This window comes from Ursus arctos, unplaced genomic scaffold (assembly GCF_023065955.2).
Source record: "Ursus arctos isolate Adak ecotype North America unplaced genomic scaffold, UrsArc2.0 scaffold_2, whole genome shotgun sequence".
Taxonomy (NCBI): domain Eukaryota; kingdom Metazoa; phylum Chordata; class Mammalia; order Carnivora; family Ursidae; genus Ursus; species Ursus arctos.
Window position 1 is genome coordinate 27597571 of NW_026622874.1, and position 27517 is coordinate 27625087.

A 27517-nucleotide genomic window follows, 5' to 3' on the forward strand; every position below is an offset into this window, starting at 1 on the left:
CCTCTTGGTCCGCTCCGACTCCGACGGTTCGCCATGTTAATTCCCTTCCTTGAAGCTGCTTCTGTATTCTCAACGAATTGACACACAAGCAGTCTCATTTAAAATAGGAGCTACTTTTAATGAAAGTTTTTCACTCTAAGTATGACTGTTGTGATGGGCACTGGGGTGTGGTATGAAGTGCTGAATCTCTATTGTACACCTGAAGCTAACATTACACTGTATGTTAAGTAACTGGAATTTAAATAAAAACTTAAAAATACCCAGCAAAGAAAAGCTGCGAGAAGCAGCCCAGTTCTCCTGGAGAAGACCCCAAACATTTGAATTGGTAGTATTTCTGAACTTGGGTGTGAAGGGTAGAGATAAAAACAGAAGGACCAACTGAATAAAAAATCAACCAGCCAACCAACCAACCAACCAACACGACTGTGTTCAGAGATTGTACTTGGATGTTTTAAAGGTTTCCCCATAAATTATCTCACTTGATAATGACCATGATCCCGGGAGGCAGCAGGATAGGTATGATTGTTCCAGGTTCATCAATATTAATGAGTAGTCTTTATTAAGAACCCGGTGTGTGCCGGACACTGTGCTCAGTGCTTCACCTGCATCTCATTGTTGGATCCCATGAGGCGGGTACTACGGATCGCCCGCTGCTCTTGCTGAGGAAGTGTGGTAGACCTGGGCAAGGCCACGCGGATGTTGGAGGAAAGCGTCACTATTCTTATTGTACAAATGAAGAAACTAAGACCCCAGAGGTCTTAAATCCTACTGCTGAGTCCTGGTGGAGTTGAGAGTACCAGTCCGGTGTAAGAAACTGCAGCCTCTGGGTTTTCTCGAACAGGCGGGTGTGTATTAAAAGCATCACACCAGTGCCAGTGGCACGTGACCACCAGATTCTCCAGGTGCTGGTAGGAGGTCTTTGATCGGGAAACCCTAGAGGGGCCGAGCCCTTGGCTTTCTCTTGTACCTACAAATGGGCAGTGAGCAAACGCTTCCTAGATGAGGGAATGAGGAAGGACCCAAGGGCAGCTCCTCATCTCAGGATCTTGTGCTTCTTCTCTTTTCTTGCAGAAGGTGGAAGTGCCCATAATGCTGCGGCTCCTCAGGGAGCAGAGGATGTTCATGATCCAGACCATCGCTCAGTACAAGTTCGTCTACCAAGTCCTCATCCAGTTCCTCCAGAACTCCAGACTCATTTAACCCCCCGCCCCAGCTCCTGGAAGAGGGGCCCAGCTCCATCGTGCAGTTGGGGAGGGGCCTCCAGACAACATCTGCTCCCCGAGCAGGGCGCAGATGGCCAGAGCAGGCAGGTCATGGGCTCCCTGAAGACAGGAGCCAAGAGTATTCGGAAACATCGTATATTATTTTATATGAGATAATTTATTTTTCCCCTTTTGGATAACTTTTGTGAATCATTGTAATTTCAGTTTTCACAATAATAGAGTGCTTTTCATTTGAACCATATTTTGACTGATCTGCATTGTAAATATGTCCATAGGGAAGGTTGCCTGGTGGATCATTTGGGGGACAGAGGCATAAAGGGAACACATCTCTAGTGAAGTTGCAGCCAGATTAGTAACTGACCCTGAAATTCATCAGCCTGATCGCTCATGTCCAAATCAAAGATGGCAAGAAAATGAATTCATTCTAAAATAAAAAGGTAAGGGCCCAGGCCCTTCCCTGAAGGAAAAAATAACAACAAAAACACTATTCTCTCATATGTGGGGACTCATGAGCCTTGATGGCCAGTGGCCTCCCTTCCTCCTTTCTGCCCTCATCCTCAGCAGCTTGAGTTAAGGACAGGAATAGCCATCACCCAGGCTGAACGAGGAGCTCTGTATTGCACCTTTCTCAACACTCCTTTTGGACTCTGGAGCCTGTGTTCCCTGTCGGGGACTGTACTCTCAACATTTGCTCCTGCTCCCTGTTTGCTCAGTGGGCCCCATTCTGGTGGTCTTTGAGGCTCCGGGCCAGGCCATCTGTGCAGCTAGGCCGCCTGCCTGATTAGAGAGAAGATAATGGACCAGAGTGGGAAGAGAAAGGAGTCGGGCAGGCCCTCGATATCGTTTCTTATTTAAATAGGATGTGTATGCTGGACAGGGGCCTGAAGGTCGAAGTGCTGGGTCCATTCTGCCTTTCCATCAGTCACCACGTCACTGGAAAGGTTGTAAGGGAACAGTTGGGAAAGCTGATTGATGGGGCTGTTTGGCACTCAGGTGGCGGGGCCCTGGCCGGGAACCACTCCGAGTGTGAGCCCCCTCCCAGCTGTGCGGCCCTCACTGCAGGCTTCAGCCTGCAAGAGCAGCACTAAGGCCACTCAGGACCCTGTCATCCAAATTTTGGCCACTGGATGCAAGATGCGGGGATTTGTCTCGGACGAAACCCTTCACTGCTTTCCTGTTCTCTGTGCACCCCCCTCTCCGGGCGCTTTGCAGCTCACTTCTGTGTCTCTTCCTGAGCCTACACTGGTCATTGTCCTGAATTTCTTAGGTCAGTCCTACTCCACACCTTTTGCCCCTTCCTGAATTGTAGGACTTTTCCTCTCTCCTGTCTAGTTCTTGAACACAACTTTTAAACCATGGTTTTGTCCTTTGAATTGACATTCGTGGGTGTTCCCTTATGCCTTTCTCCACTGCTGCCTTCTTGCTTTGTTTTGTTCTTCCTGAGCTGAAAATGTTACAAAAGAATGGCATCAGGTCAGCCAGAAAGAGCGAGCCTGTGTGACATCCGGTGACCACGCGGCCGCAGCGGGGTGTGGAAGTGGATTCCCGGTGAACTACTTTGGAATGGTGATCCACTCAGTTTCACATCTGGCCAGGGGTTGTGGTGGTGGTTCTCGCATTTAGACTCAGAGTATCTGGTGATGAAGGGCCTCCTCCCTTCTACTCCGAAGCCTGAAGGAATCAGTCAGGGAGGGTAACTTAATTAAGCTGTTGAGATTCTGGAATTTAGGTATGTGTTCTGGAAAAGAAAACCATGAGTATGACCTGTATTTTCAATGGCGCAGAGCTCATCACCCTCACCTGGAGATGCCCAGAACTTGGATCGTTGACAGGCAAAGAGGTACCTGTGTCCCTTCCTTAGACACTTTCCCATCCTTGGGACAGTCTGCTGTCGGGGATGTTGTCACAGTTGGTCTGCGGTTACCGGCTTATCTGATGAACCACATCAGTATTTCTCCTTCGTCTCGTAGGCCCCAGCGTGGGCGCTGTGAAAACCGAGTCCCATGTGGGCAGCATGTAAAGCCGCTGTCTCTTTGAGCTCATCACACATGCTCTTCCTGTCAACCTGTCCGCCGTTGTCACTTTGTGCTACGGGAGTTGTTCGTGCGCACAACTCAGGGAGGACGTAGGTTTGCTGTCCGATTGCCCAGCGAGAGTTTCTAGCGAAACCCAAAGGAAACCACTTAAAAGTGACTCCACATATTTCATTTTTAAAAACAAATGTGTTTGCTTCTGTCGTGCATTTTGCATTCCTTTTCCCCATCTCCAGCCAGTGCCAGCACAGCTCCTGTGAAATTAACAGCAGGCATCGAAAGTCCTTCTCGTGGCATCTGCATAATAATTGCCCAGAGATGCTTTCTATCTGGGAAGCAAGCCAAGGAATAAACCTTGAAGCAGAGTGTATTAAATTAGTTATCTAGTTAGAGCTTTTGGAATGAGTTCCTGATGATGTATCAAGTCTGAAGCTGGAGCTGTCGGGGTCTGTTGTTTTCTGTTTGGATTTGAAGAGAGAAAATTAAAATAGAGGGGGAGAAAAAGAAAGAGATATCCTCTCGCAGCAAAGCCATTCAGCACTTCGGGGCCTCTGGTTTTGAAGTTTTCCAGTTGAAATGTTTTCTTTCTGTGATGTACACTCATTTGGGCACAGGGACCCAGCGTTTGTCCTTGTTTCCTGTGGTCCCTGGATGGTGGGGGCTGAGTCTGATGTCTTCATCCTTGAGCAGAGCTGAGCTGAGCTTGTTGGCAAAGCTGAGCCGTGGCCCGCTGAGCTTATCGGCCCCTTGGGCTCTAAGGAGACGCCACCTCCGGTAGCATTTACGTTTACACACACCTCTTTCCTTGGATAGGAGGTAAAAGAGGACTTGGCTACATTAGAGAGGGATGTCAAACATTGATTTCTTTGCAGGAGAGGGAAGAGGAGTGAGCTCCTCTTCCCAGTGAGAGAGGAACAGGAGGATGGGCTAAGGGGAAAGCAGATCCACGTGAACTGTTTTGAGCACTGTGCTTCCAAGGAGCTTAAATGGACAGAGTTTGACTTTTACAAACTGTGTGATCCTAGATTTACATTAAGAAGAGGAACTAATCTTTTTTCTATGATTTATCTCTCATTGCTTGCCTGAGACTCAAGTGGCCATCTCCAGCCCCTTCTTCCACCAGCCTGGTCAGAGGGCCTTTGTGGGCTCTGTCGAAAGGGTTCCTGTGGGACCTGACCACTGGCTTCCCCAATACTCAATTTATCCTTTATCTTGTCTACTTTTAGCTTTTGAATTTGAGATTCAGTTTTAAACTCCGGGGGGTTCAGGAGGTCAGCATTTTTACCCAGCTGCCTACTTCTCTCATCTTTTCAGCTTAATGACAGGTTGACCGTAGGAAATTGACAATAGCTGGACCATTTTTTGTTACAATGACAGAAAATTCACATGAATCAACCTAATCTCTACAATATTTTTCTTCGCCCTGATATAGTAGGGGTCCTACACACCATATGCCATTTTCCCACACAAGTGCTAACGAATATGAAGCATGTGAAATGGGCAGCTTGGCCTTAACCCTAATGAGCTTTGCACTCGGTGAATGGGTCACCTCCTGGGGCGGGGAAGTCGGTCTTTGCAGAGAGGTTAGTACACCTAGATGTTAGTATGTTCTCATAGGCGGGGTTGGCCATCAGGCACATCACTATGGGGGTTTCAGCTGCCATCTTTTTTTGACGTACAGTCTGTGTTAGCTGACCTTAGGCCAGTGGTGACGGCATATGGTGTGTGGGCCAAAAGGTGTCCTTGGCCGGAAAGCAAAATGTGCTTTTGAATCTCATTCCTCCACTTCCAGTGATGTGTTTGATGGTGAAAGCAGGTATAGCTATTGACTTTCTTTTTGGGATGATGTGTCCATCACTTTGAAGTGGGGGGAGTCGCGGGGGTAGTTAGTCTGAGATACGTGCCAGGGGGCTGAGACACAAGGGACAGGATTGGGTCAGACCCATGTTATGGTTACTATGTTCCTCATTCTGCCTCCATCTTGGCAATAACTCTTGGGGGTCCTAAAGGAGGAAATTTCCAGAAGTACCGAGTAATCGCTTTGGGGATCTTTAGGTGGCCCTGTGTGGGGAATTCTCTTGATCCTCACATTTTACGAGACTCTTCTGCTATTTCATTTTATTTCTGCATATTTTATCAGCTGCACATCAGGCTCTTATTCAGTGATTTCTTTTTGTGAACAAAGTATCCACTCATCCAGTACTGCTTCCAGATGGAGAAATTTGGGTTTTCCACGGACACTGCACAAATTTTCCAGCGGCCTACAGCGTTATGGATGACAAATTAGTTGGCCCTATAGGATGGAAATAATCTTAGTTGGCCCTATAGGGTGGAAATCTCTAAGATGTTAAATTACATTTGAAACTTCCCTTGGATGCCGTGCAAGAAAACAGAGTGGTTCTTGTCTTCGCCTCAGCTCCTGAGACATCTTGGGGCAAAAGACCTTAGGGATGCATTTTTTTAAAGTAACAGCAACAAGCCCGGGAGAGATGTGAGGGTATAACCAATCAAATCTGTCCACATGTGTTGCCCCAACAGTCGCTGTTATTCATGGGATCCCGTAAAAGCAGCCAGCCAAGTATTACACAGCCTTTATCCTGCCTGTGCTCACATTTCGCATTTGGGTTATAAACTCAGGTGGGTGAGCATTTGTATTCTGCTGACTACCTTTCTTATCTCCCAGCTTAATGTAACTGCGTCTTCTGCAAGGTCAGACTAAAATGTTCCCTATTAAAATGTCCGTGCGCCTGGCAGATTGCGTATCTGGCACCATCGATTGCGTAAGAGCGGAGAGTTCATTGTTGTTCCGTGCGGTGAAGTGGGAGGGTGTGCCTCAGTTCCTGCTGTGCAGAGCCGTGGTCAGCCCTTCTATTTTAAAAACAAATTCAAGGACATTTTGTTACAAGGCAGGAGGGCGAGAGCTGATGTGCAGCCTGGCCATGAAAAGCATGTGTAGAAAGTCCCTGTTTCTTCCACACTGCTTGGAGCCATCCGGATCATTCTTTCCCAAAGATGCCATAAGCCTGCCCAGGGAAGTTCTCAACGGGAAGAGGAAGAGGGAGGGCGTTTTAGAGCAGCCCTAAAAAGTTGCTATCAAAAAAATATGTTGATTCACAATTTTCTGAACTCTGGAACGTCTCCGCTTTCTGCTTCCCTCTCTGTAAGGCCAGAGGGATGGCAAGGACCAGGTGGCAGCCCCAAGAAAGCCCGGTGCTGCAGGGTTGGGATCTGTCTCAGCCTGGCTCTCGGCAGAGCTCGCTGAAGGTCAGGGATTCACATGCGTGCCTGGGTGTGCCGTCATCCCTTGCCTGCTGGCAGCTGCGCCCTTCTGTGCCACCTTACTAGCAGAGGGGTCTGCTCACCCCCCCTGGCCTCGGCCCCCGGCCCCGGCTTTCGCAGCCCCAGCTCCTGCGCATCGCCGTCCTTTCTCTCCTGCTGTCCCAGGGCAGTTGCCAACGGTGTTCCTGTTGATGGTAGATCATGGTTATAATTGGGGCACAGAAACGGCGAGGACATCAGTACAGCAACTGCAATCATTCCTCGTCTCACTGGGGGGCATGGGCAGGATGGTTTGGTGACATTGCCCCCTTCATTTCAAGAGCACCTCGCTCAGGGCTCTGCTGACCTCTCCTTGTTTTTCATTTGCTTTATGGCTCCGCTCACACTTTGTCTTTCCTTTCCCTACCCTTTTGGCACAACGCCTACAAAATAGTTCAGTCTGGTCGTGGAGAATCACTCTTAAGCCACTCTAAGTTACATAATTAGGAAATCTAATTTTAATTTTTTTAAAGCTTATTGAGTTTGAAGGAACAAGATCTGGCAAATGGAAAGAATCAGAAAGAATGAAAAATAGCGGGGCGCCTGGGTGGCTCAGTCGGTTAAGTGTCTGCCTTCAGCTCAGGTCATGATCCCAGGGTCCTGGGATCGAGCCCCATGTGGGGCTCCCTGCTCAGCAGGGCGTCTCCCTCTGCCTCTGCCCCTCACCCCACTCATGCTCTCCCTCTCGCACGCTCTCAAGTAAATTATTAAAAAAAAAAAAAATAGCTAGAACATTGTCAGCAACCAAGACGCTGCCCTTTGCTCCTGTTTTCCCCGGTGGACACGGGCTTGCCTCGGTGCTGGAGGGAATGGTGGGTCTGATGGTCAGTCCCGTTTAAGGCGATTGTTAGCAGTAGGTACTTTGTTTCTTCCAGATGGACTTCCATGCGTTCCCAGTGGCTGCATTTGGCAGAGTGACGTGTGTGGTCGGGTTCCTTTGTGTCGAGCTTCCTCCTCCTGACCCGTTTCCTCTGGTGCCCCCCCCCCCCCACCCAGGGGCCCAATCTGGCGCAGCAGGGGCTCGCCAGGAGCTCGGACAGGTTCTCTGGTGATCAGTTCTCGGTTGTCCGGGCAGCGGCAGGATACGCGGTTCGGCCCCTGTGTACCTTATCCCATTGCTTCTCCCCGGCCTCCTCCTTCCAGGAAACCCAGATGCGAGATTCTCACCTGACCGCAGGTTTCCAGGAGAAAGCTGAAAAGAGTGGGGTGGGGTCTTTTTGTGCCTTGGGGGTGGAACCGTTTTTGCTAAAATCTCAGGAATCCTGCTCTGAGTCGGGATAGCTCTCAGAACGGGGATGCCTGGTGTTCTCCACATTTCTCAGGGGCCTCCCTCCTCCCTCAACTACGGTGTCAGCTAATAACTACCTTCAGCAGGGAACCCAAAGCTGTAATTCAGAGCCTTTTGTTTCTTTTCAGCGTGAACATTGTAAAATGTTACTGCCGTTTACCTTTGACTAAACTTTCTTGCCAGTCTGGAATCTTAAAAATCTATTAACCATATCCCCTTTTAAAAGTAAGGTTACTCTTCATCAGAGATGATTCCCTGTGTCTGTCCTTTGTTCCTTCCATAGCTGACATGCTTGAGGGTTCTTGAATGGGAAGACGAAGACAGTTTACATATGCAGATGACTATTTAAAAATATAACCTTATATACTTCGTATTACATCAAGTAGGCCTATCTAGTTCGTTTCACTGGACTTCTTGTTGTTACCTAACTCAGTATTTTGATGCTTTCCTTGTCTGTGTTTTTATAATATGTTGTGAATTGTGGCATCATTTAAAACAACTGGCATTTCATAGGTCTCCTTTTGATACAATGTGCGGACAGGTCCCCAGCTTAGACACCAGTTTGTTCTTAAGGTTCTTAGGTCAGCCCACAGAAGCCTTTGGACTTCTAACAGAGCTGAAATGTGGGGATGGGTCAGCCCCAGGAGGCTGGCTGTTGTGAGCTGACCTGGAAACGTAACCCCTATGATGTTGCTGTGAGACACGCATTCCAGGTTGGGACTGGGGCTCCTGACAACACCCATCTGCTCCCCTTGGTAGCTGCTTGCTACCTTGCAAGACGCAAATCCAGTCTCTTTACTACAAACAGGGATTGTAAGGGGAGAGAGGGAGTGAGAAGTTTATAGGACATTCCCTACGTCAGGGAGTGATATATTAATATTCATGGCAACTTTAATTCGGTATAGATGCCCTCTCAATTTAATATTAAAAGCCTTAAATAAAACTATGCATGCTTTTTTCTATGTGCTTTTTTATATCAGTAAATAAGCTTATGCTTGCCAGTTTTATACACAATTATGAGGTGTGTAAATCTGACTTTTGACAGTATTTTTTGCACTGTTTCCTGTTTTTATAAAGTCTTTAGATAGAGGTCCCAGTTGAGTATTGTTTGTGTTCTCACCGTCCTTGTCCTTGCTGTAAAATGTTTCATATGTACCTTTACAAATGTGAGATCTTTATTCTAACTTTTTTTGTAAAAGATATCTATTGACTTCCATAAGCAATAAACCTTTTTTTTTTTTTTTCTGGAGAAAACAGTTGAATCTTCTCTCTTCTGTGCCATACATGTTTGCATTAGATGCAAGCACCTACATCCTTTTCTTTTAGGATTATTTTCATAGGCAAAAGTGCCTGGTAAAATCTGCTTTTTCACTATTTTAAAGCCCGTTTATTTCTACCCACTTTTCATTCCTGTATAACTTGATCATACTGAAGAATTCGTCTGAAATTTCCAGAGTGGTCATGGTTTAAACACACACACACACACACAAACCCGCCCAAACCTGACATGGGTGGTCACCTGGAGTGAAGAATACACAGAAAGAGATCTTTCCCACCAGCGCCGGGATAACCCTGACCAAGCGTCAAGTTCCTTCCCCCAGCGGTCCCTTCCTCAGACTCCAGACTGTCCACGTGGAAGTGGCAGCCCCCAGGCTGCTCCGGGACACCCAGATTCTCGGTTTGTCCTTCAACAGCTCCTGTCCAGGTTTTAAGAAGGCTGCCCGGCCCATATTTTCAGCACATCAGCACCCGAGACATCCGCAGCGAACCCCTGGTGATGAGGGTGGACAGTTTGTGTCTTTCACGAGTAACAGGGCGACAGACTCGCTTGTGTTACCCCATTTACCCCCGTCACTCCACGAAGAGTCTACCACCGAGGTCCCAGCATATATCACACTGTGTGAAAGAAGACCATGAGCCACTCTGGGATGAGAGAGAATGGCAAGCACATCTCTTTAAACAGAGAAATAATTCTGTGTCTGTGCTGACGGGGGCAACAGCAAAATTACAGGTCTTGAAAGAAAAACTGCATAACGTTAAAAAAATGATAACAAAGTGCCGCTGGAAATGGAGAGAAGCAGAATGGAAAGAGGTACATACGCTATTTGTTTTCTCTTTCATGGACTGCGTGCACGGACTCAGTTTATTTTCTTTGGATAACAGAAAAAAAGTCTTACATAATTTTGAGACAAACGGGTCTACTGGTGGTTACTGTTTTATCTCCAGACTGTTAGCAGAGCTGAGGAAGGACATTTTTTTGAGAAGAAAACCCAGAGAGCAGAAGATAAGGAAAACATACACAGACATGCGATGAGATGACCCAAGCAGGATCAGATACGTGTATTTTGTGATTTTACATCTTGATAAAAACAAGTGGGAAGACGTTATCTGACTTAGCAGTGAAGCACGATGGAAGAAAAGAGCTCATCCATAACAGCTGTAAAAAACATAAAATCTAGGAATGAAGATCCGTGTGTAGGACCTATACAAACAGAGCTAACCATTTTGAGGCCAGACAAATGGATAAACTCACCACATTCTTGGATAGAAAGACTCTCATTATGGAGAGGTCAGTGCTCTGTGTATCACTCACTCTAATGCAATTCTAATAAATACCGAACAGCACTTTTGTGGGGAAGGAGGGAATGGCCGAGAGGGCTTGGCCAAATGATGTTCCAGGACTATGGAGGGCTACATGTGGGCGAATGGTCAGAACAAGTCAAGAGAACACAGAAGACTAGCCCTACTAGACACGAAAAGTTTTGCAGTGCCACAATAATTGAGAATACAGAAATAAACCTAAATCTGAAGGGAACGATAATGAGGCCATTTCAGATCAGCAGAGGAAAATCAATGAATGATGCCACCATCGTGGCTAGCAATTTTGGAAATGAAAAATTTTAAAGAGTACAATTGGATCTCTTCCTACTAAATAATTCCAGGTAAAGCAAAGACTTTAAAAATTATTTCCTTTCTTCATTTAAAATGAAAAGCATTTTCTTTCTTTTAACGATGAAAACTTTCTACAGCAAGTGCTTTGAAAAATAAAGTTAATGGTCCACCAGGGAAAAAATATTTTCAGGACATGGCAAAGAGCTAATATCCCAAAATACATTGAGCTCTTACAAATTATTATGAGGGGGGTGCCTGAGTGGCTCAGTCGGTTGAACAGCTGACTCTTGATTTCAGCGCAGGTCATGCACGATCTCAGGGTCGTGAGATCAAGCCCTGCAGCAAGCTCTGGGCTCTCTGGGGAGTCTGCTTCCGAGTCTCCCTTTCCCCCTGCCCCTCCCCCTGCTCGCTAATAAAATCTTTAAAAGATAAAAAATTATGAGAGACATGAGTAGCAAGATCGGCAATGGCTGTGAATATCGACGCATAGAAGAAACAGGAATTCCTAAGTACAGGAGAAAGTGCCCCATCTTATTAATAAATGCATAACAAACAAAATAATTCACACGGCAGGTTGGCAAAACAATTTCAAACCGTACGTTGTTACGACGGTAGAGGAAAACAAATACTACAAATATTATATCGTCTTGGTACTTCATGCAGTTTTGGAAATGTAGCCAAAATTATTTATTCAAATTTTGGAAGTTTTCACTACTGGATCCTGAAATTCCATTCTAGGAATCTAGCCCCCAAAATGCTACCACCTGAGAGCAAAATTCAACGTCAAAGATTGTGCCTTGTGGCCCTGTTCATAAGAACAGCAACCTGGAAAAACCACGTGTCCATGAATAGAATGAAGAAATTATGACACATTCAGTGCAATGTTGACTCTGAAAAGGGTGAGGCAAATCTGCAAATGCTGGAATGGAAAGAGGTCCATCTTGTTAAGTCAGAGGCCGAGATCATGAAATAATAGGTTAGTACCATTCTGCCTTTGTTTTTCTAATTTATTTCCATATACACCTTACATGGCCATGGTGAGAACTGGGACCACATCAGCACATGGTTTCCGGGAGTCCCCTCTGGAGAATCGGACTGGAGAAGAGGAAAGAACAGCTTACTTTCTCCCAGTATGGTTTACATTTTTTGAGAAAGTATTACTTTCCTAACATTTATAAGACCTACAGAGGTGGAGGGGGTCTAACCTTATTTTAGGCTGAGCTGGAGTCACTTTGCGTTCTTCAAACACTAAACTCCCTGGAGCCTGGACCCGGGCCTTACTCATCTCTCCGCACTTGGAGAGAGAGTGTTTTGCATACAGTAGGTGTTCAGTAAGCATCTCATCCTACTTCACCGAAAACAAGAGAATGCATTCTGCCTGCTGAATCCCCACTGTGTGCAGTTAACTGTGTGCGTGAGACACACGTGTACGTGTGAGATGTGTGCACGTGCGCGTGCGTTGATGAGGCCGAAATGATAACTTGCAGAATTACAGCTGTTCGAGCTGCTTGCAGCTTATGAATAGGGAGGAAAACTGAAGTGTCAACTCCAGCAGGCTTTAATTATTACCAGTGGGGAAGTTCCTCTCTTTGGACCGCAGGACCCTCCTCCAGGAAACAGCGCGGCCCGGGGGCGCGGCCCGGCAGGCTTCTGTGGGGTCCTCCGCCTCGGTTGCTAGCAAACAGCGCCCAGATTGCTGCCCTCCAGGCTTTGGGAAGCCGGATTCCCGCTGGCTGCGCAGGGACAAGACCAGTGTTTGCTCAATAACACAGAGTTGGTAAGGAAAAATTTTTTTTCCTTCTCCAGCTTACCCTGGAGGGTTTCCAAACAAGGAGAGTCCTGCATGAGAACAATCAACAGAATGAGGAGTGGAAATTCTGCTTTCAGACAGATGAGGGGGGGGGGAAAAGCAGGGAAAGCAAATCAAGTCACCTTTATCGTTACGGGGATTCCAGATACTAGACTCAAAACAGACACAGTCCCCTGCCAGGGTGGGGCACTCAGGTCACTTCATCGCACCTTCTTTCTTCCTCCAAGGTCACCGAACCCGGAGAGCCAGTGTGGGCTGAAGTGGCCGCCGGCCCCACGCCCGCTCCCCAATGCAGAAGGGGGGGGACCGCCCCTGCTGGACCAGCTCCCACCGCCACCGTGAGCTCCTCCCCGCAGACAGAAGAAAAGACAAATTTCAAATACCGCTACCTTTTTATTCTCCCTCATCATTCCGGTGTGTTCAGAACGTTGTAACAGGCATGGAGGGAAAAATTACCGCATTTTTTAAACTCAATCTGGCCAAAGTCTGTGATAATATATGAAACCATGCTATTATCTCTTAGGGCAACAAAAGCATTCAAAAATTATTTTGGTACTAAGAGTAAAGATTAAGACCAACTTCCAGGTAAGCCATGAGTACGGTTTAAGGGCGAGTAGTGTTTTCATTGCAGCGATTTTGCAGAAATGCGGGAGTCGTGTGTACGACTGGAAACATTCAAATCCTTGACGGCTTCTGCCCCAGCATTTAAATAAAAACGAACACGTTGGCGTAGTTTCAGTGGCTCTCAATTTCCTGTTTGATCTCAGAAATGTACGGATGATCTTTGCCGTGAGCCACTTCCATGATGGCGATGGCCTGGGAGAGGCAGAGACAGGTGAAGGGTCGAGAGCCTGGAGGCCACCCCCTCTCACCCCCACCCCGCACCCGGGGCTGACCTAACCCCTGCCAGACCGCTCTGCTTCGAGGCACAGCACACACATGGCCTCTCAGAGCCCCATTCTCCTCCAGAGTCTGGCTTTTCTCTTTTCTTTCTTTTCTTTATTTTTTTAAGAGACAAGATTATCTGATAACCAACTGGTCACCCAGTCTGTACTGCTGAGTAAAACATTATTCAACTATAGCTGAAGAAATGATACAGAGAAATTGATTTCATGACATTCTAGATACTGCAGTAAGAAATGCTTTAGGGATAGAATTATTCGGCTGTGCTCCACCAAGTAAACAGGTGATGCTGGAACAGAAAGGTCCACGGTGAACTTCACATCAAACCTATTTTGATTTTAGTTTACACGGCAAATCTGTAAGACATGACAAAACCGTTCTTCCCTTTCAAGAAGGGCGTGTTTTCCTTGTAATGCATATTCTTTAAAAAAAAAAAAACAACTTAAAAGTAGTTGCAGGTTTCATTTGCAGAAGCTGGAGAGAACATATTTATAATAAGGCTTCTTTACAGTGGGGCAATCTAGGGAGGAAGAGCTGCCAGGGGCTCCACCGCTTCCTAGCTGTGGGCAATCCGCTGAACCACTCTACCTCATTTTCCTCATCTGCAAAATAGGAACGATGCGTACCTCTTGGGTGTCAGTACACGTGAAGTGTTTAGAATAGGGTCTGGCGTATAGGAAGCATATCCCAAATGTTATCTGTACGAATTTATTTTGCTTTTTTATATTCAACTATATTATATTTGTATTCAACTATATTACTCATAGGTAGAAAAACTTAAATTATTTCCACTCTCCAAATGGAATTTTTGATGGCCTTTGACTCTAATGGATAATCCTTTCATTTATACCATTCACTTCATAGATCTCAAACCAACAGGAGGCAGGCCAAGGAACAGTGTGAGCCTTCAGGAATGTCCTGTGTCAAATGCCTCCCCTGCTCCCTCCCCTCTGTGTTCATTTCATGACTCACGCTCCTTGCTCAGATCTCCTGTGTCCTTCACTAATCTTAAACCTCATCACCTACCAGTACCTTCCAACTGTGACCCAACTGGTCCATTTTCCCTCAATTCACCAAGACAACAAGTCTGTTATCTTAGGTGAATTCTATGGTTTAAAAACAGAAGAGTTTACACTGAGCTCACACTTATAGCCTAGTTGGGCCCGGACCCTTCCATTTGGGATGTGGGACCTTATATCGTCTTCCCAAGTAGTCTTCTGGGAAGATACAGGGAACGGGCCCCAACTTCCACAGACATTCTCTTAGAGGACTCAACAACCTGTGTCAAAGATTACATTTCATCAACTGTTAATTTCTACGTAAAGAACAAAAAGAACCAATATTCGGGACGCTGCTTCTGAGCTCTGGTCAGATACCAGGTCAGGGTCCTGCCCCATCGCCCTCACAGGGCAGCTGCGGACACGGAGGGAGGCCAACACCACCCAGAGCCCTGGTCTGCCCTGGGTGTGGGTCACAGCCTGGGCGAGTGGAACGGACGCTTTCAACTCAGAAAGACCCCAGCCTGCAGGAAGGCCTCAGCCTGTTTGAATCTCAGTTTTTCCATCAGGAAAATCTCTCATTTTTGTGAGAATTAAAAAACACACACGAGGGTCCTGCCATGTAACCAGTACCTAATGAACAGTGATGATGACTGCTAAGTACATTTTAGAAACTCCAAGTGCATCATTATTATACTATGGAAGATTCCCGCACCACAGTCTCCTGACCCACCCCGTGGCCTCTGTCCACTTCCAGGGCTTCACGTGGGACAGGGGCGGTAACCCCTTCTCCCCAGCACGGCAGCCAGCCCCTCTGGATGTGAGCAGCCTTGTCCTATGGGAGGGCCCGGATGCAGACAGGGCCAAGGCTCAATCACTTACCCTACTCCGACCTGCCCAGCCCGCCCCCTCCCACCTCTCTGGCCAGGGTGGCTCAAGAGTGGGTCAAGTCTCTAGGACTTCAGTGACTCGGCCCTAGCAGGTGGGAAGGCAGGGGACGAAGGGGCCGTGGGGCGCCGGGACCCACAGCCCCACGCTGCAGACGCACCTTCTTCAGGGCTTTCTCTCCAGCAGCTTTGTCTTCTAGGCCCATGTACAGCCTCCCCAGCTTCAGCCACATGGAGGCCACGTTGAGGGAGTACAGAGGGTAGTGCTTGCTGCAAGAAGAGAGAAGGTAACAGACCACTTGTCAAAGACTCCAGAGCAGCCCGCAGACAGGGCGCAGTGAGCCCCAGGCTGCCCAGCCCACGGCCCGCTCCCCACGGTGGCCAGACTCCTCCAAGCCCTGGCAAGTGCTGGGGGGACAGTGTGGACGATTCAACACTAAGCACCCAGAGGCAGCCACTTTCACGCAGCTTGTGTGTTTCTGAACAGCTACAGAAAAACTGCAGGAGAAATCCTACACAAAGACATTGATGAGCCCGACATTCAACCCCAGTCCCAGACTTTTGTTTTGGGTACACCCAGAGCAGGGCACTGGGAAAACGTCTTTTAAAGTGAATCCCCTATTTATAGAAGACACTAGGCTTATCACCTCATTAAAAAGCCGGTACACCTAAAAATACACACACCTGTGTGTTTCAAGACCCCAGCTTTCTGTCACACTCTACGGTATCAGTTGGTTTAGCAAAGCTGCCAGCTCTCTGGAGTCAGGAGAATACCGACTTCTTCTAGACAAGCTTTCTCTGTTGCCCAGGAGAGGGCTCTCATACAGTAGGTGTTCTCTCTCCGGTTTTCACTGACGGCTGACGGCTAGGCCCTGCCAGGGAGAGGCCAGGAAGCAGCTCACGGGCGCAGGGTGGGGGAAAGAGAATGCATGGGTGTAGGCGTTGACTTACAGACCGGTCTGTACTGCTCTACCCCCAAAAGCCATCCAAAAGACACATCCTGGCTGTATTCCTGGGCAGGGGGCATCATGTTGCCTGGAGGAAGCCATGGCTCTACTGGCCCCACAGGAGGCTAGAGCTGGCCTCCAGGAGGGGCCCACCCAGCCTAAGGAAGGGTCCAGGAGAGCAAGGCCCTGCTGGGAGAGGGACCACAAAGCTAAGACCATCTCATTCTTTCTCTCTCTCTCTCATCCCCTCCCTCCAGATCTCACAGAGGGCGGTGTGTGCAAGACAGAGGACTTTTTCACCCACCCCAGGAAGAAGACAAGCTTTGAGATCCTCCGTGACGTAGCAAATTGTTTCTAAGAGCAGATTTTAGGAGCTGGCTTCCCTTGAGCTCCCCCTAATGGCTAATCCGCGCAGTGCAGGGTGAATGGAAGGCCCTGGAAATCCAGCCTGGACACAAACTTTACAGTCCCCAACTTGAGAACATGAGGGAGTACTAAGGGCCTCTCAAATCCATGAGAAACATCTGAGGCACTTCTGCAGTGTTGCTGGGGCACAGGGACCTCAGGTCTAATGCCCAGAGCTTCTGAGCCACTTGGGTCTTGGGGAGACCCTGCAAATATACAGTGTGAATGTGTTTAACAAATGCCCTATCGATAAGATCTAGGCCATCCCAGCCCTGAATGGCTAATCAGACCAGAGGACACGGCCACAACCTCCACCTGTCACACACTTCAAGGTTTAAAAACCCTCTTGACAGGAAACTTCCCCGGAGCTGATAGTCATGATTACTCGAAGTTAGAATCCAACTTCCTTTATTCAGAACTAGGGGTGGTGGTCAGAGGAGGGGGACAAGGGATAACCAGAGCCAATACAATGGTCCTAGCATGTCCCCAATTGCAAACTGGGTTACAGTTACAAAAAGCACAAGAAGGGGATGGTGTGACTAATGATGGAAAAGCAGGGATATGACACCGCCACTTACCAGTGAGTGTGAGTGTGTTTAATCTGGAAGGCAAGGGAGGGGCAAGAAACAAGCTGGCGGCTTAATACTGATGGTTCGGAACGAACTACTTTGGATACAGCACCCTGGACAGGTCCCAGCAGGCCTCTTGCCCCAGCACCCCCTTCATCACCTCAACCTGCCTCCACAGGTGTCTCTTCCAGATGGCGGAGGGCAGAGGCCGGGCCCAGTGAAGCAGCAGCCTGCACCTGTGCCTCCAGGTGTGGGTGCAGAAAGAGAAAGCCGTTCTAGGCGTGTTCCGACACAGGAGAGTCAGAAAACGCAAACAGCATTCCCAATCAGCGAACTGCAGTCCCTGCTAAGATGAGGAGAACGGCCACCACAATCACCTGTAGGGCTTGATGATTCTCTGTCCATAGCGCAGGGCCCCTTCCCAGTCCTGCATGTACAGGCAGACGCCCATGGCCTGGTACATCATGTGCAACATGTAGACGTTGCTGTCCTCGAACACCGAGCCCATCTTCTCCTGGCTGAGCTCGCAGATCTCCAGCAGCTCACTAGGGGGTGCTCCGGAGTCAAGGAAACCACAGGTTCCGGCCTCTGGACTTGGGACACCTCCCTGAGGCTGGGTTCAGGGAGTTACTCCATCCACTCCGCCCCTCCCCTCACCCTCTGAAAAAGTAAATTACAGAGAGCCAAGCAAAAGCGAAAGGAAAATATTTTTTTCTTTAAGAAGCATATTTTTTCTAAAGAAACAAACTTCAGGAAAAACTGAAGACCTCAACTATTAAACACAACTGAGAAATCTTAGCCGTGGGGAACAGACCCTCGGTTCAGCTGTAAACACTGTTTAGGATCACAACCCTTCAACCTCCTTCACCCCGGCTCAGCACTGCAGCTGGAGCATTTTGAAGGAAGAAGTCCCCACGATGAGAAAGTTCTTTTGTAGGCTGAGAAAAAAATGTGCCTTTCTCCAGTTTCCTCCACTGCTTTTGGTTCTTGCGCTGGTGTCAATGTGACGCCTTTTCAACCTGAGAAAATGTTATAATATAGTGGCTTAGAGTATGGACTACAGTAGTCATCAGACCTGGAGCAAAATCCCAGGGAGCTCTGTCCCGTGGGTAAATTACTTGCTATCTAAGAGTCTGCTCCCATCTGCTACACGGGGACGGCGACACTGTGTGTCCCCGTGAGGATTAGGCACAATCATGTAAGCAAAGCCCTCGGCACTGTGCTCGCCTAGAGTACGACACCCAAGCAATGAGGGCTTTCACGGAACCTACTTCACAGCTTTGGACCATAAAACGCTTCCACCATATCCAGCTCCTGACCACACTAGTGAAACAAAGAGAAGTCAGGTGAAATCAACACCATACGACTTTGATGCGGCTGACGCCAAGTCATAGGCGTTCCGTTCTTCTACCCACGTCTGCCACGAGACATCCTTCCTTCCATGTTGAGAGTCTCACACCCACCATTCTTCTACTCCCTCCTCCAGCACCTCTTGCCAAGTGAGGGACAGTAAACTTCTGGACAGTTGTAAAGGATATATTTGTAGTGCTTGGCCCTCCGGAACTCCTCGATGACGTTGCGTGCATATCTGACCATGTCACGGACAGTTTCTGCCTTTGGGGGATCGCTGAGCTTCCGGATCTCCACCTTGGCCTTATCCTGAGAAATGTCCACACGTGCAAGGTGTTACCTCCCATGGAAACTACACTGAGGGGGAAACCTCTCAAATAGTCTCTTTTGCCATGCAGAGGTAGGGGCTTGCCCATTCTAAAGTCACAAAGAATGCAAGGAAATCAGGCACTGGATCTAAGAGAAATTCAGTACTCCATTATCTTTTTACAACAAACAAACAAAAATACGAATTTTCTCGACAATCCTTACCTAGGCAGGGCACTTAGAATATGTTTGCTATGGGCAGGTCTGTGGGTTCACACATCCATGAATCTAGAGAATAGAATGAGGAGGGGGGGCATGGACAAAAAAATGGGCAATGCCAGAGAAAACTTTCCGTATTCTGGCGAACAGGTTAGAAAGCCTCAAAATTACTCTCATGTGCTTTTCCCCTTCCCTCTCTTCTGAGCAGCCATTTCTTTTGAAGAAACAGCAATATGGCAAATCCTCTTACCATTATGGTGTAATGCAAATGTTTTCATCAGCTGTGAGGGTCAGGGTGTGAATAGAGACCTAGTGTAACTCGATTTCCCTCCAGTGGTCTTAGTAAGATGAGTTTAAACTCATCTTTAAAGGGTCAAAAGTACTGTAGGAGGAGACGCCCCCGGGCAGACAGGGCACTCCACTGGCACAGAGGTCCTGAGCTGCAGGGTATGGTCAGCACCTTTACCCGATCCGGGGCCTACCTTGTCTTTGGTGGTGCACTCCTGGCACTGGCAGGTAAAGAAGTAAGAATCTCTTAACCGGTCATTCCTATCTTCTGTTGGGTACAGGAGGTCGATGTAGCTGGTGAACACCTAAGGGGGTCCAAAGAGTGGACAATGCCGTCTGCCACAGGTACGCTCACTCCTTCTTCTTCCTGGGGCTCTGCCAATACTCACAGGGTTGGGCCCCGAGGAGGGCCACAGCTGGGGAGATGCCCTTCCCTATAAAACACTGAATTCTTTAAACTCAGCAATCCCCTAGTTTTGTCCACCTCCTTGCGATGGAGAGAAAAGGCCTCTCTTCCGACTTTCTAGAGAATAGAGGAGTCCCCAGAACAGTCAATCGGGAGGGTTGAAAACATGCCCGCCCCCTCCCTCCCCAAAGAGAGCCAGCCGTGGATGTGTCCCAGCAAGGACAGGGCCCCGTCACACGTGGAGATGCACACATTGTACTCATCCTTGAGACTGGCCCGGGTCTGAGTCTGCCCGGCCTTCATTCGGCCCCTTCTCTTTACAGCTTGGGCCGGCTCGGACGCCCTGCTGAGTGGAAGGGAAGCAGGAACACATCCTCGCTCAGCTGGCAAGGGAGCAAGAGGCTAGGCCAGGCGGGCGGGGACACGTCCGCAGAGGGAGGACACAGATCCTAGGACACCAGCATGCTGCTTGCTGCCTCGCCCGGCTGGGCCAGAGAACTTGGAAAAGTCTTGCCTTTGGGCTCATCGGGTCCTCCGTCCTTGCTTTCTTCTAACGGGGTCTATAGCTGGGACTTGGAGCATATGGAGGAGACCGGCATTTAACTGCCCATTATCTACTCCCTGGGACTTGCGGCTCACCCCACACCATCAGGCAAATGTCTGACTGAACAGATGGATGTCACAGAGCCGTCTGCGTGCCAGTAACCCCGGGCACTGGCAGGCAGGCAGGGGGGACTTGCACAGGCCTGGGTGCTTGCAGGCGCCGCCAAGCCCAGCTCTTCCCAGCCCAAGGGGCAGTAACGGAGACCTCGCAGCTCAGCTGACACCCTCTTTGAAGAGCAAGTCTCCCCCAAAGCACTGACTTCCCTGACTCGAGGTTACTGCGTTTCAGGTCTGTCAGAGCAGGAGGGCAAACCAACCGGAGCAGAGCTCTGCCCGGCCTCCCACAGCAAAAGCTGCCTCCTGTCTGTGACATGAGGGACACAGTGTGCAACACACACAAGTGCCCAGAAGATGGCGACAGAGGCCGCTGTGTTGCCACTCGAGCTAAGGCCGAGCCCGTCTAGGGGCCAGACCGCGGGGTCTCCCCCTGGACCAGGGCAGCACTGGATCCTGGGGACTTACATTCTCACGCACTGAGATTGTGCATTGTAACAAAAGAGGCATCGGCACAGTTGCAAGACATCTGGAACCCAAGACGCCCCACAGGGAAACACGGTACCCTCGTCGTGATGAATTAAGCAAAGGGCAGAAAGTGTCCTCTGTGGCCTGGACTTCAGGTCCCAGTTCAGCTGCGGGCTGGTTACAGCTTCTGGAGAATCCAAGGCCTTGATCATTTAGCACCCTGACCATTGTATTTAAAATTTAAACTACCCAGACGTGGATCTTACAATAGCACTGAAGACCACTAACCTGAAACTGACTGAAGTGCATGATTACGTTCCCTACCAATTCCTGGGTCCCTGCTGGGGAGTTTACTATTTCCTTAAGATCACACAGCATGTGTGTTGTGCGAGTTGCCAGGCAGCCCTTTGGAGCTTTCTGGAGGTGAGGCGTCTTAGAAGGCGGTCACAGCGGCAGTGCAGTCCGTGGGAAGGAAAAGGCGAGGGAGTCACCGCGCAGGGGACAGACACCGGGTTTTCTCTGCATCCCTAAGTTAAGGAGGGTGCCTCCTGGCCACAGACTGCCTCCCCTTGCCCTGTCGCTGTGTATGGCCCGTCGCCCGAACCGCATTCCTAAAAAATGATCTCTCTGGAGTTCAGACGTGGAAGTGACAGCATGTGCAATGCTGATGTGTCCTTCTGGAGTTTTAACTCTTTAGATACCGCTGGGTTGCTTTTCTCTCTTTCAGATAACAATGGTATTGACCTTCTGGGGGGAGAAAGACAGGCCAAAATTCGCTCATTAAAAAAAGAAAAAGCTCAAACTCAATTGTTTGGCGGGAGAAATACGGAGATGCTCAAGAGCTTCCAAAATTTCCCTGTGCCCATTTGTCCAGCGCTGCTGCCACAGACTCGCCCACCACCCTTCAAAACCGCGGTCGGAAACCCACGGCCACAGCCGCCGCTGGCCACACACTCACCTCCTCTCCCGGGCTGATCTCCTGTACGGCTCTTACTTCCGCCAGGGTCCCCTTGTAGGTCACAATGACATTGGGGCAACAACTATGATTCATCAGTGCAACGCTGTCAATCAGAAGAGAAAACCCAATTTTCTCAAGAAGGCAGACGAATGCTCAGAAAATCTTTGGCTATTTACCTACTAAGCTGCAGGAATGGGACCTTGTAGGATGTTTAAAAAAAAATCTAATAGTTGGCCATCACAGTCTAAGAGGTTGTCCTGCCTGTACCTATAATCGTATCTAACGTCTCTAACGATACTGCAAAGTGAAATTCACAATTCAAAATGGTGACATCTAGGCCAAAAATAAAAACAACCACAATAATAAAAATAGCAGCGACGATGAATCCCACAAACATTCCTTCCTGTGAGATGAAGGACTCATCGCCCAGCACTCCCCCACTGGACACCACACTGGACAGACGGGGTGCCAGTTCCAAGCGGCTTTTTCTATGCGTGGATTATTTCTAACGTGTTTTCTTCAGCTGTTGGGAAACTGCCACCATGGGAGAGGCCAGCTTCCTCGGGCAGGGCTTGGGGTGCCCAGAGAGGCCTCGAGGAACCCAGCTGCCTCTCTCTCTGCACCCTGATTTCCTCATCTGGAAAATTGGGACATTACTGCTCCTGCTGCTCGCTGTCTGCTTTTCAGGGACGGAGAGGACAGAGAGACTCGCCTATGTGAGGGGCTTTGAGCTTTCTGATTATATCAAGGTCAAAGTGCTGAGAACAGAAATTTCTAAACTACAGGGAAAAAGTGCTTGATCTCTGAAAATGCTGCCTTTGAAATCACAATGCCGATATGATTTCAGCCCAAAGGGATTTTTCCCCCAATTAAAACTGCCTGGAAACTGGGGCTCATATGGGCACTCACATCCACATGCAACATGGCTCTGGCGGCCAGTGTCACTTGCCTGCACCCTGAGCAACCAGGACCCCGCTCCTGTTTGCCCCAGTACGAAAGAGCAGAGAGTGGCGGGGCCCAACGAGGGTGAGCTGCCCTGGGTCTGCCAAGCACAAGAGGGAGCGGTCCCCTTCCACCTCCCAGTTGCTACAGGCCTGGGTGAGCAAGCCCTGCAGCTAGCCTCGAGCCGGGGAGAACATGTAGCAAGTCCCCTGTCTTATCCTTAGGAAGGGTCACCTCTGCCACCCGTCACAGCCCACCTGGCTTACCGATAGGCAATCAGGCCCCGGGAATTCCGATTAAGCAAATGCATGGAAAGTTGTCACTAAAGGAAAAGCCACTTTCTAGAATCTTTTGTAGAAGAACTATTAATTCATTTCGAGACAGACTCCTGGGTATCTTCTCAATGCGGTAGAAGAAATTCACCAAGGCGAAGAACCTAAAACAGTTCATGCTCTTGGTATCATCATTCTGAGATCACCGGGCTGGGTAAAACCTCGGACTCAGACAACACCACTCCGACCCTTGCTCTTTGTCTGGAAAATACTGAGAGCAGACACATTCTTTCTGGTCTGAAGGTGTCACGAAGAGCCTTCTAAAGAGGGTCTGATGGCCTTTCTCGGTCTCTCCTTCCTTTTCCCAAGGGCTTCTCCCCAAGACATTTCTTTCCTTGCTCTCGGAATTCAAGATGCCGATGACACCATTTTGGCCATGGGGACAATGTCATGTAAGTTTTTGGTTTCGCTGGCCAGGAAAGCCTATGGCAGGTGCTCAGGGGACATGGGCCTGTACACGTGCTTCTCTATCTTTCAGACCCGTGTGACATGCAGATCCAGGCGGCGACACACACACACACACACACACACACACACACACACACACACCCCAGGGGCTCACATGCCATCCACGGCAAACACATGGGTGTTCCCTTTCTCCGCTTCAACCCAAAGCCAGAGGCTCCTGTGGTGTATATTAAGCAACCTCGCCAACCTACACCGTGGGTTCACTCAGAAGGCATGCAGGGAGGGCTCCTTCGCTCCATCTGTGGGGTGAGGACTGGATTTCAGGGACCAAACGCATTCTGAAAATACCCGTTGCATCAGACACCACGGCAAAGCCGTTTTTGGCAAATCCATGATAGAGCTATAAAGATCTCCATCTGTCAGCTGGCCAGCCTTTCTTGAATTACTGGAGTATTCCTGAAGTAAAGAAAAATCCTGTCGTTCTGTGAAATTTTCCTAGTTTGCTCCTTGAGCAGAGTCTCCCTCCCCAACTGCGCTGTTTCTACGCTCGTATTTTTCGAGAACAAACGATATGCAGCCCATATCGTCTCTGCATTATCCTATGGCCAATTCTTGGTTGGCAATTAGTGTTTCGCTTTGAGCGTAAGAAACCCAAAGATTTCCAGAACCAAAGATACGCAAAAAGCAAATTTCTCAGCAGGACATGGGCTGTTCCTTCTCTGCACATTATAAAATATTCTTTAATAATAGCTCTGTACCCAGCAGGACTTAACAGGCAACTGTTCTCTTAACTACTACCTTTGGACCCTTAAATGTATGGGAAATATTTTGAAATCTGGCAGAATTAAAAAGGTGTCTTAATTCACTTGGCGTTTCATGACTGCCACATGGAGCTAGGTAGGTTATTTAAAAATAAAAAAAAATCTAATTAGTGTTAAGTAAGTAAAAAAGAAAAGAAGTGAAGTCAAACTCAGCCTACTCAGGAAATATTGCCGATCCCAAATGAGAAAGCTCTTCATCTTCAATTGTGAAGCCGTTACAGTTAACCTGCAGTGAGAACGGGGGAGAAAGAGAGAAACAGGTGAGCTGAAGCTTCTCTTTGGATAGAAATCATTTCTTTAATTTTGACCTTTTACAAATTAACTAGGACGACATTCCAGTTTAGTGATGTAAAAACCTTTCTTCTGGCCAAGGTATCCTTGGCTCAAACAAAACCAACCCACCAACCTCACGTGTAGGCAAATGCACAACTGTTAGGAAGGGGGCATCTTCAGTGTGGCCGACCACCCACCTACACACAGTGGCCCGAGGCCGCCACAGCCACTAAGGCTCCGAGGACTGAAGTTTGGAGTTAGGATACCTGGAGTCCAATCCCAAATTATGCCACGGATTGGCGGTGTGATCTTGAGCCCATCACGGAGTCCCTCTGTCCTTGATTTTCTCCCGTTAAAAAAGGAACCATGACCCACGAGGATGTAAGACACGGGATGGGGAACGTCGTCAAGAATACTGTGTTAACTTTGTTAGGTGATCTGATAACTGGGGCCATTTGTTGATGTACACCCATGTCGGATCACTACGTTGTATATCTGAAGCTAATATAATGTCGTATGTCAATTATACTCCAATACACAAAACAGAAAAAAAAAAAAAAAAAGAAGCCACTTAATCCACGACCTATCCCAGGAGGTGAGGCAGTAAATGGGAAAACCCTTCCACAGCTTATCTAGCTGCTGCCCATCCCCTTGAGAGGCAGAGGGGCCAAGGGCCTGAGGCTAAGGAACAGAGGCCTTCCTCTCACATCTCAGCCCAAATCAACCAACTGGCGACTTTCTCAGTCTTAAAAAGAAATGCTACGTTGAAAATGCCATGAGCAACTCTCACGCTTGTGGAAGCTACGAACGAGGACAGTACATCCCCAGTTTTGTGTTGTTGCATAAATTCATTCTTCCCCCCAACATTCAGTGAGAGCCCTTACAGCCTGGGCCCTGGGCACAGAAGGATGAAGAGACCAAAATTTGTGCCCTTGAAGGACGCCCGGTCCTGCTGGGAGACAATTCAGTGGGTATTTTTCCTTTGTATCTAAGATTTCAGAACTGGAAGGGGGCTCAGTCTTTTTACTTTTCGAATGATGGATCTGAAGTCAGAGAGGAGCAGTGACTTGCCCAAAGCCAGGGGCAAAGGCTGAGACCGCCGCTCCAGCCAAGCTGCCACGAGGGCTGCGTGTGAGGCACGCACGCTGAACGCCTTCACCCCACGGGGCGGGACCACGCTCTCCCACGCTGGAGACACTGCACACGTACGTTCCAGGCCAACAGATGGCCTTTTTTAAACTAGCGTCCACCGAGCACTTGCTCTGGGCCAGGCCCTATGCTAGGTGCTGGCCCTATGCTAGGTGCTACTTATTTACCCTCTCATAAATCTGCAATACCGCTCTGACATAACCCATTTTACAGATGTGGAAACTGAGGCTCAGGGAGAGGTCAATGATGAAGAACCTGCTCGAGGCCATATAAGTCGTGAGTGGCAGAAGCGGAGTTGGAGCTCAGACCAGACATTGAGACAGCAAGGTTCTCCGAAACACAAGAGTTTTTACCCTACACCATTTTCCTCTGAAATTGTTGTGATCTATGAATATTAATGAGGCAATTTTCCACAGAACTAAAAGGCCAGTGTCAAAGGCTTAGAAACCTTGGCACACAGAGAAGTAAAGGCTGTGATGGGTTTTTCATCTGTGGTTTTTGCAATCCAGTACATTTACAAAGAGTATTTACAATTTTCGACATAAAAAGAGATTACTGCAGGTTGGAACAATGGACAGCCTTTGAAGTCCAGAGGTGTTGGGCATTTCTATGTATAAGACTTAATGTACTATTTTTTGTGCCATCTTCAAGTACCCCAACCTGTTCTGTCATCAGGACATTAACCAACTACCATGAACCAATGACCCACAACCAACATTAGGTAAGAGTAAATTAGGACTCTCATTCATTCAACAAAATGTACTGGAGTATGAACTATGTGTCCTGCACCACAGTGGGTCCTGAATGATCTACAGACAACCTCAGACCAGACACTAACATGCCTCAGCAGTGTCTGCAGAAGGAGAGAATCTAGCAACAATTTTCAAAACTGATCGAGGGAGAGACAGCTTCTCACTAACTCTAAGGCATAGGAGACTCACTCCTTTGCCTCTTCATGTCTTCCTCTGCATGGAGCTCAACTGGATCAGTCCACGACTCCAAACTCCTTCAGGCTTCCATGTTTTACGACCCCTGGTCGCTTGATTCCCTCTGCCCTCCTCCTCTCACTGTGGAAGACTGAGTGTGTTTCTTCTGGAGCAAAGGCTCCTGTAAGCACAGTGTCATCACTGTTCCATCCTGGGAGGTGGTGATGGGGTATAAGCCAAACTGCATAGCAATTTCTCTGCCAGTTTTCCCTCCCCTCTGAAATATCCCTAGAGAAGAAAAGTGAACTTGCATGTTGTTCAGAAAGATGCATGGGCCATAGTCCTTTTTTTCATGTCAAATCAGGCGTAAGTGCCTTGCTAAAGCTATTCTCATAATTAGCATTTAGACTAGATGTAGGCTGCACACCAAAAATACATTTCCCAACCATGCATATGTTCCCAGTGATTAAAATGCACCTCAGTGCTGTCGGAGGAGTGTAGTCACCTTCTCCCGCCAGCTGCTGCTGGGCCACAAGTTAACCCACGACGCCCTCCCACGAAGCAGAGAGAAGAGAGGGCTCGGAGGCTGGAACAGAGGACACGCAGCTTGGGGCTGGGAGGCAGGACCAGAGGGTGGCCCGGGGCTGGAACAGCACTTTTCAGTTTTGCTTTAGACTTTTCTCTGGGGATACTAAATGTCCCTTTTCAAATTCATATACGAAAAGATATGTGTGTGTGTGT

General features: G+C 48.4%; 2 protein-coding genes across 5 annotated transcripts in view; one reads left to right on the forward strand and one right to left on the reverse strand.

Moving 5' to 3' along the window:
• The window catches only part of PTPN14 (protein tyrosine phosphatase non-receptor type 14), a 172058-nt gene extending 164761 nt beyond the window's left edge, over window positions 1–7297 (forward strand). For all 3 annotated transcript variants that reach the window (XM_026509139.4, XM_048225480.2, XM_048225481.2), the window contains exon 19: window positions 1072–7297. In XM_026509139.4, coding sequence (XP_026364924.2) covers window positions 1072–1200 — 129 coding nt within the window. In that variant the 3' untranslated portion in view covers window positions 1201–7297. The remainder of the gene's footprint in view (window positions 1–1071) is intronic.
• Window positions 7298–9966: 2669 nt separating this feature from the next.
• SMYD2 (SET and MYND domain containing 2) overlaps window positions 9967–27517 on the reverse strand; it is a 50664-nt gene continuing 33113 nt past the window's right edge. Inside the window, exons 6-13 of one of the 2 annotated variants that reach the window (XR_008960558.1) lie at window positions 24587–24654; window positions 21926–22028; window positions 19631–19741; window positions 18812–18932; window positions 17651–17825; window positions 15514–15622; window positions 12324–13380; window positions 9967–11849 (exon numbers count right to left, since the gene is read on the reverse strand). Coding sequence is in view for 1 of the 2 variants with exons in the window: in XM_026509138.4 (XP_026364923.2) it covers window positions 13300–13380; window positions 15514–15622; window positions 17651–17825; window positions 18812–18932; window positions 19631–19741; window positions 21926–22028; window positions 24587–24654 (768 nt within the window). In the remaining variant the exon portion in view is untranslated. Of the gene's footprint in view, window positions 13381–15513; window positions 15623–17650; window positions 17826–18811; window positions 18933–19630; window positions 19742–21925; window positions 22029–24586; window positions 24655–27517 lie in introns of both variants that reach the window. The other variant, XM_026509138.4, reaches the window with a different exon arrangement.